The sequence below is a fragment of the Sinocyclocheilus rhinocerous genome, unplaced genomic scaffold, assembly GCF_001515625.1.
Source record: "Sinocyclocheilus rhinocerous isolate Xijiao unplaced genomic scaffold, SAMN03320098_v1.1 scaffold868, whole genome shotgun sequence".
Classification (NCBI taxonomy): Eukaryota; Metazoa; Chordata; class Actinopteri; order Cypriniformes; family Cyprinidae; genus Sinocyclocheilus; species Sinocyclocheilus rhinocerous.
In genome coordinates this window covers 212,448-222,035 of record NW_015650768.1, presented here as the reverse complement: position 1 = coordinate 222,035, position 9,588 = coordinate 212,448, and the positions used below count along the sequence as shown (strand labels likewise).

The following is a 9,588-nucleotide window of genomic DNA, read 5'->3' as shown; positions in this document are numbered from 1 at the left end:
AGGGAAATGTGTTTATTTGTCATGAAAATAGTGTCACAATAGACACAGGCTTTATTTCCTTTCAAATAAAAATAAAAATAATTAATAATAAATCAAATAATGCCAACACTTTACTTGAACTCTTTATGTATAATGCATTATATAGGTATTCATTTCATAAATAATTGCAACCAAGATTAAAATGCATTAGAATATTTGCAGATTCCTTACTATACCTGAAATATGTTGTTTGTTGTGTTTTAATGCATTGAATCGATACGTAGTATAATGTATTATAACTATGGTTACGATTATTATAGGGTGCATAATTAATGCATTAAAAATACTGCATTATATAGAAAAGCTTCAAGTAAAATGCAACCAAAGAAATTAATAATAAATATTAATTTCTCGATTTTTCAAATTGACTTTATGGTGAAATATGACCCGGGCATTTTCTTGACAGGTTTCATGAGATGCACCCGAAAAGAGACAGAACAACAGGGCGAGCTGCCATTTTTACTGATTCTCTGCTTTTGTCTGCATGCATCTCTCTGTTTTTTTATATCTTTCTCTCAGTCTGTCTCTATACACTCCTCAATGTGTCGACACTCACACACAGTGACTGGCAGGGTGCATTTGAACGTGATTTTAAGAGGCATGTTCTTAGCCCACAGCTACAGGAGACAGTATTTTTAGAAACTTCCCCCCTGAAAATCCACTTTAAGGGCCAAAATATAAGAGATCAGACTATGATGGACAGGAACAGAAAGACTCAGATCAAATCTGTGTGTGCACACCTGTATGTGTGTGTGTGTGTGTGATCAGACAACAGGAGTTTCATGCAAAGATGATGAATGAATGAATGAATGAATGAATGAATGTTAGATGTGAAGGTCATCTGTGTTTGCTCACCTGTCGCTCGCACCGTCTGTGTTATGACCACAGGCATCCGTATCTGACCTCCAGGACCCACTGCCCTCTTGATACCCTACAAACATACAAGAGTTACTGAACAGTCTTACAGTCTACAGCGAGTCAATCAGTCAGTTTGGCACATATAGACATGCATCAGCATCCTCAGATTTAATATTTGATATATAAAATTTAGTAATGGGCATGATTAATCGTGATTAATCGCATCCAAAATATAGGTTTTGTTTACATAATATATGTGTGTGTACTGTGTATATTTATTATGTATATATAAAGACACACACATACAGTACAGTATATATTTATAAAATATTTACATGTATATATTTTATATTCACATAATTTATTTTATATATAAATATATTTATAACATATTTTTCTTAAATATATACATGCATGTGTGTGTATTTATATATACATAATAAATATACACAGTACACACATATATTATGTACACAAAAACTTTTATTTTGGATGTGATTAAACACGATTAATCGTTTGACAGCACTAATTAATTTCTAAAGTCTCTAAATGATCAAAATGTTGAAAACCCTGTCGCACACAATCTACATGCCTTCTGTCGTCTGATTCATCTCTCAATCATCACTTTGTGGCCTTGCATTATACACTGTCAGAAAAAAAGGTACAAAAGCTGTCACTGGGGCGGTACCTTTTCAAAAGGTACACTTTTGTAACTTTTAGGTACTAATATGTACACTTTAGGTACTAATATGTACCTTTAAGGTACCAATATGGACTCTTTGGGTACAAAGGTGTGCCTTTTGAAAAGGACCGCCCCAGTGACAACTTTTGTACCTTTTTTTCTGAGAGTGTATGTTTTGATCATCAAACTAAGCATTTAAATCTCATCTTACATTATATATTATTATATAGATATATTATTGGGGATACAGAGTGACGACTAATATTTATATAATTTTATGTAAGTATCAGCTATACTGTTATAAAGATCTCATTGATTTATATCGCAAGCATCATCCTTTACATCAACTTTTTGGCCATATAAATATCAGCATCTTTTTTGCTCAGTTTGGGCCTCTGAATAAAACAGCTGTTTAATTTTTAATTTTGAAGTTTTCACTATATCACACTATATGAGCCATAAAAACCTGATGGATCAAATATGATAATCAACTCATTTTTGATTTTGCCTAAAGGTTCAACTGTTCTGTTTCAAACAATTGGATGTTTCTGACTATTATTTCATATGTCAGGCTTTATGGGGTTAATGTGACATATTTGTAACTTGCATAATAAGACTAAGAACGTGTATTAATCCAATAAATAGTCTATTTAATTTTATGTAGACTTTAAAATGTAGGTCCTTTATTCACAGAATTTAAAATGATTTCACCATGTTGTCATGAAGGTGATTAATAAAATGCACATCTAGGTGTGGTCTGAAAAACACAGGCTGAATTTTTCCCAAGCACATCATTCCCTCCGCCTGCATATTTCTCTGACTTGTTTTCTTGTGCCCGGACACACTGTCGCTACATTACAGCTCAGAGCCTGCAAACCTCGGGGAGATACGGAAAACTTCAGAACGGCTACACAGACTGAGCCATTGCAGGAAGAGACAAACTCATAGTCAATATTCAATATTATCAACACATGTCACACTCTGGGCTGGACAATAGAGCTTTTTAACAATTATATCTGTGTTTTTCAACCTTTTGAACTAATGGTCAAATGTTTGGGGTCATTTGACCCCATTAAAGAAATGAAAGAAAATTAAATTAAAGAACATTTAAGAAATTAGTTTTCAGCAACATGCATTAAATTGATCAAAGCATTAAATTGATAATAATCAGAAATGTTTCTTGAGCAGCAAATCAGCATATTAGAATGATTTCTGAAGGATAATGTGACACTGAAGACTGGAGTAATGATGCTGAAAATTCAGCTGCGCATCACAGCAATAAATTACATTTTACAACGCATTATAATAGAAAAGTTATTTTAAAATGTAATAATATTTCACTGTTTTTACTTTGTATTTTTCATCAAATAAATGCAGTCTTGGTGAGCAGAAAAGACTTTCAAAATCATCAAATAAATTATTTAAAAATTCAAAAACATTTAATATATCAATTAAACAGCCAAGTACATGACATGTTTAATTTGAAAAAAAAATTAAAAAACATAAATGAACAACAACAAAAAAAAACTCTTTGTACGTAAAATAAGTAACAATGGCTTGAAGCAAGTTTTAAGCATGAATAAGAATAAGCATGATATGCAAATATGTGCGGTCATATGTGTTTGAGTTTGAGTTCAAACTCTCTTATTCATATAAGTGCAAGATGTACATCACGGAAACTTCTATCTGATGCTTCTGGATTTTAGGGTGTTTTTAGGGCGTGTCTTTAGAACATTTCCTGTCTGATGTTAAATGAATGTTTAGAAAGCACCTTTCAGATGTTTATAATATAGAATGTATTAAAAATCTTTTTCTTTAAATAAACATATCATATGTTAGATATCAGATACTAATTATGGTGTGGTTATATATTGTTTCTGCCGAACTGTATGAATGAAAAAGAGACAAGTGGAACATATTTGAGAGGATGAGAGATCAGCACATACTTGTGGCAGTACGGTGGTGCTGTTGGGCTGGTGCGGACGCACACTGACACCCGTCTGGACCGGCGTCACGCTGGTTTTGTTGGGCTGCAGAGGCTGAGTGAAAGTCTGCTGGCTGTTCAGGAGAGACACACGCAACGCAGGGAGACTTTTCTACAAACACAAACACACACATGCATGCACACAAACACAGAGTTAGTCCCAAAGTAAACATTTAGATGGTCATCCATTAACAATATATATGTAAAGCATGTAGCATTTAATGCAGCAAATGTGATAAACATCCACTAATGTACACCTGATATTATGCGAGTCGATTCCAATTCAGAATCAACTGCTGAGTCGAGTATTTACCCACTGGAGATATCAAATCCAATATATCACAAGCTCATTGGAACCCGTGTATTTGTGCGTAACGGGTTAGGGTTAGTTTCTCACCACCATTTGTCTAGATTCCGGTATACTGGGACTACATATAGAGGCCATTGTATTAATGAAAAATAAGGCACACCCGAGGTGGTAATGCAGCCATTTTTCAATAATTCAACAGACTGGAGCCAATTATTCTGTTTATTTATACTATTTCTGCACATTTAAGGTAAGACACTACAGGCAAAACCATTGTTTTTAATTTTTTTCATTCACCCTAACCCTAACATTTTGCTTCTATAACATGTCTTCTTTCAAAAAGAAATCATCCAAAATACAAATTTAAGTGTTACTTTGTCTATTTGTGTCTACAGATTTCAATTAAAACTGCAAGCAGCATTGACGGGCCCAAGCCATCAGTGCAAAAGCCACCCATTTACAGTAATGCATTTACAGTAACCCTCTGGCAGTCTGGATTTAAGGGTTACAGCAATGAAAGGGTTACACTAGAAGGTCAAGACACACACACACACACAGGGAGAGAACAATATATAAAACTTTGGTAGCACTTTACAATGCTGGTTTCATTTGTTAACATTAACTATATTAGTTAAAAATGAACATTAATTAAATAGCATTTATTAATGTTAATTCATATTAATTTCAAAATGTATTAATCCATTATTAAAATGTAAAGTTGTATCTTTTATTTTATTTTATTTGTTTTTACTTTTACATTAGTTTATGTACTGTGAATGAACATGAACATAAATATTTGTATTAACTAACATTAAAAAGATTAATAAATGCTGTAAAAAATATATTGTTCATTGTTAGTTCATATTAGTTAATGCATTAACTAATGTTAACTAAAAAGACCTTACTGTAAATTATTACCAACACTTTTTATATGGTTCTATAACCATTTTTTAAAAAATATTTTAATGATCTATAAGCATTTGTGAAATAATTATAGAAAACTATATTACAGTAAAGGGTTTGTGCTACCTGAATCATTCACAATAATAAAAGCATCTCATATGTTTCATTTCAATTAAATTTCCAGTGTGTGAACTGTCATTTTTTCCTCATAGAGGCCGAACAGTCCGACAAAGATCATTAACCTCAGTAATCAAAGACATCTCGCTGAGATCCCAGGCCCCGTGAGGACACCGCGGGCTGCCGATGGCTATTTCTGGAGGATTTTGACGCAAGCGAACTAACATCGCATGACAGCGCGGCTGCATTGGCGTGTCAGTTCGGACCGGGCGGGATGTGACACGTATTGTGCCTGGCTGGACACGCCTGCCGGCTACTGACTGCGAGGAACGAGAGGAGGAGGACTCGCGTGTGTTAACGTACCTTCAGGAAAGGGACCAGGTACGGCTGCGGAGACGACTTCAGCTCGGACTGTAGGCGGCTGGTGAACTCCTCCGGATCGATCTTCGCGTCCTGAGAGCAGCGACAGCAGATGATCAGATGGATTTGAACGTGTACAGTGGAAAAAAACATGCAAACTACTAACATTATGCTAGTTCTACCGTTCCTTTTGGTATTAGACTGTTCAATGAATGTAATGTGGATGCTTAGGGTCCTTTTTGCAGTTGCACTTGTATGTTTCAAAACTTTTTATGTTTATGTGCGTGTGTGAATGGATGTATATTTTGTTTATGTATGGACAGACGTATATGTATATATATGTGCAAATGTATATCTTTTATTATTTTTTGGAGTAGTATTATTGAATATGTTTTGAAAATTTTGTTTTTATATTTTTGTATTTTATGTTTTTTCTTGCAATTTTATCTTTCAGTGTACTTTCTGCTATAATTCAATCTCAGCATTGCTAAGCACGCATAAAAGTAAATAAACTTCAAACTTCAAACAAACTTCAACTACAGGAAGAGGAGATGATTAGTGCAGGATGAAAATGAATTAGCCTTTGATCTTACATGAGGCAAATTTCATTTTCAAAACACAGCCCTGCAAATTTCTGACGATTTGTAAAAGAGGACTAATATTAGCTGGTTTGATAATGCAGAGTTTAAAAATATCAATAAAAGCTTTTCTTAGATTTTTTTTTTTTTTCACAAAATAAGAATGAAGATTTTTCAAATTCTATATGTACCAGCTTTAATACACTTATCAAAACAACAGAATAATGACAAAAGTTTCGACAAAAAATATAACAAATGTATCATTTAACTTACAATCTACAAAGGAATAGAAAAATGTGTTCCAACACTCCATTTAATGTCAAAGAAAATTTTATACTTTTTTTTCCCACAAAATCTGTAATTTTCTGTCTCTGTTTGGATGCAGTAAAACACCTGTCAGAAAACATCTGGCTCATGTTTGCATTTTCTTCTGTCACCGGCCATAATTTATTTATTTTATTTTAGTATTGGATTTCATTAAGCACATATGATGCAGGCCAGTGTAATATTCCGGATGTAAAATGAGGCCTTTCATGATGACATATAAAGCAAAAAATGAACGCTAATGATTTATGAATTCAGATGTTTCTGGAGGAGAAGCGCCACACGTACCAGTAAATCCTGCACCAGCGCTTTCACGTTTCGAGACGTCTCTGGGGAAGGGGAATTATGGGACGCCAACTTGATCAACGTCGCCAAGAAGTTCTTGCACTTCTTCACGTTCTCCTGCATCTCCTGATGAGAGAGTGAGACGCTTCATTAGTTTTAAGGACATGTGGATTCAGACCTCAGTGATGACACATCACAGGCCGAGCTGAAGCGTGTGTCTTGATTTGGACGGCTGCTCGTGTTAGTAAACAGTTTATCCGGTTCTGACTCACACAGACGCGCTCTGTTGTGCTTTTGTTGCCATAATCAGCGATCGAGCCTCACGGGTAAATAAAGTATTTTAATTAAATCCTCTAAATTCCATTTAAATGCTACAAAGCTGTCAATCATTTGAGGTTAGAGAATGTGTCAATCAAAAGTCTTTTTTAAGGCAGATGGCATGCTACGCTCACACGGGCTGATCAGCTTCATTATGTCTACAATGAACTCAAATACTATTAATAAACTGGTGATTCTCGTGCACACAAAATCTAAAGAAAATGAAGTCGATTTTTATATTTTATACATTGCAATATTATGGTCATAACAATTAAACACAGTTATGGATCCAGATGTTTTACTTTTGATTTTTTTTTTATTCATATTCTTAATTGATAGTATAAATTAGTATAAATTAAAGGCAGAACAACGAATACTATCATGACATATAAATAACTTAAAATTTTAATAATATAGCATTGTGTTTTTATAACATTATGAATAAGAAGTAATGAAATGCAATTTTTTTGCAGTAAAATTTTGAGAATTTGAAAGGAAAATGTAATGAATTCTCATAGAAATAAAGTCACAAAATCTTTTCTTTATGCAAAACCGTTTTATTATTATTATAATTTTTTTTATTTAGGGGATAAACATGACCCATACATGTTCTTGACATGTTTGTGAGATTCACCTGGTAATACACTATAAAATGCTACAAATGATTTCTATTTCAAATAAAAGCTGTTTTTTTTTTTAACTTTCTATTCATCAAAGAATCCTAAAAATAAAATGTATCACAGTTTCCACAGAAACATGAAGCAGCACAACTGTTTTCATTGATAATAATCAGAAATGTTTCGTGAGCAACAAATCAGCATATTAGAATGATTTCTGAAGATCATGTGACACTGAAGACTGGAGTAATGGTGCTGAAAATACAGCTTTGATCACAGGAATAAATTACATTTTACAATATATTGACATAGAAAACAGTTATTTTAAATAGTAATAACATTTCACATTTTACTGTTATTTTTGATCAACAAAATGCAGCCTTGTTGAGCAGCTTTCAAAAACATTTAAAAAATCATACCAACCCCAAACTTTTGTATGGTAGTGTATGTGAACATGCATGTCTTTGTTTGCGTGCAGATGTGATGCCCAGATGTCTATAGACTGGCACTGCCACATGTGTGTTTGTTTGTCTATGCATGAACGTGCTGGCAGCTGTGTGTGTGTGTGTGTGGTTCGGATGGAGCTTAACCAAGTCCTGACAGTTAACCAGGCAGGCTTGAGGGGTCCAACAGTCACTCACTTGAGCTGAGAAAAAGAATAGATAAAGAGAGAGAGAAACTTGCAGGCTTCGATACAGGAGGGCATACAGACCTGGGAGACAAGCGAAGCTCCGGGGGCTGGGGCGGCTGCGCTCTGCGGGGCCAGTGGCATCTGAGTGAGGGGCCCCTGGGGGCCCAAGGCCGGCTGGACCTGCTGGGGAGCTGTCACTGCCACGGCGGCTGCCATGGGGGCCTTCTAGAGGAGGAAGGAGCAGAGACACGGAGATAAACACAAGCTGACGTCTGCCTGCCAGCAAGGCCACAGAGAACAGGAGAGACGGCCACAGCGCGCCCTGTCACATCACGTGTCCCGAGAGAGCGGGGGACGACAGGAGCCAAGAGAGAGAGAGAGAGAGAGAGATGGAGGAGGAAGAACTCAGAGCACCTGACAACTCACAGTTCGCTTGGTTTGCTCCTGAGGCGCTCCATCTCTTACAGCCATGCTGAGTTTTTACTGTCTGTTCTTTGTCTTTATGTAAGAAATCTAATAAAACACAACTTTATAGATAAGCACAAGAGTGCAGGAGTAGATTTAAAAGCACATGAGACTCCAAACACATTAATTTCAATCAGATTACAATGCAGATAGTTCTGGTTTTGGTTGTTGATTAGTCCATACAGTGCTCACACAAATATTGACCGGACTAGATCTATTACCGCAACATTTTGTACTTTTTGACCAAGATATTTCTGGTACTTTTGCTGTAATGATAAAGCTGCTTATTTTCAAACTTTTATATTTACAGAAACTAGCAGTGTCAATATATTTAAATAATTAAATAAAATAATAATAAATAATTAAAATAATCAAACAACATAATTCCAGAAATGTCAACTATTTTTAATGATTTTTTTTAAATGATTTTATATTTCTGCCAAATAAAATATTTTAGAGCTTTACATAACTAGAAAAATGTGTGTGTGTGTGTGTGTGTATACACACACACACACACACACATAGTTTTTGTTATTGTTTTGAATTAGATTGTATTTTTAGATTTTCTGTTTTCACTTTAATTTTAGTTAAAGGGGTCATATGATGCAATCTCATGTTTTTCTTTGTCTTTGGAGTGTTACAAGCTGTTCGTGCATAGATAAGATCCCTGAAGTTGCAAAGACTAAAGTCTTAAAACCAAAGAGATATTCTTTATCAAAGTTAAGACATTAGATTGTATTTTTAGATTTTCTGTTTTCACTTTAATTTTAGTTAAAGGGGTCATATGATGCAATCTCATGTTTTTCTTTGTCTTTGGAGTGTTACAAGCTGTTCGTGCATATATAAGATCCGTAAAGTCGCAAAGATTACAGTCTCAAACCCAAAGAGATATTCTTTCTAAAAGTTAAGACTCATCCACACCTTCCTAAAACACCTCATTCAAACAATCCCCCAAAAATCAACGTCACTGTATGGAAAGATCTGCATAACACCGCCCAAATGTATACATAACTTTCATTCTCGCTGTAGTATTGTTGCCACCGCCGCCATGTCGGGGAGACGCTGTGTGTTTCCAAATATGGTAAGGCCAATCACAACGCACTGGATAGCTGGCCAATCA

General features: G+C 34.8%; 1 protein-coding gene across 4 annotated transcripts in view; it reads right to left on the bottom strand.

Moving 5' to 3' along the window:
• The window catches only part of LOC107712581 (transcription initiation factor TFIID subunit 4-like), a 115,948-nt gene that overhangs the window by 72,164 nt on the left and 34,196 nt on the right, over positions 1-9,588 (bottom strand). For 3 of the 4 annotated variants that reach the window (XM_016517891.1, XM_016517894.1, XM_016517893.1), the window contains 5 exons: positions 8,085-8,228; positions 6,441-6,563; positions 5,254-5,343; positions 3,526-3,675; positions 895-970 (listed from right to left, as the gene is read on the bottom strand). In XM_016517891.1, the coding sequence (XP_016373377.1) occupies positions 895-970; positions 3,526-3,675; positions 5,254-5,343; positions 6,441-6,563; positions 8,085-8,228 (583 nt within the window). The remainder of the gene's footprint in view (positions 1-894; positions 971-3,525; positions 3,676-5,253; positions 5,344-6,440; positions 6,564-8,084; positions 8,229-9,588) is intronic. The other variant, XM_016517892.1, reaches the window with a different exon arrangement.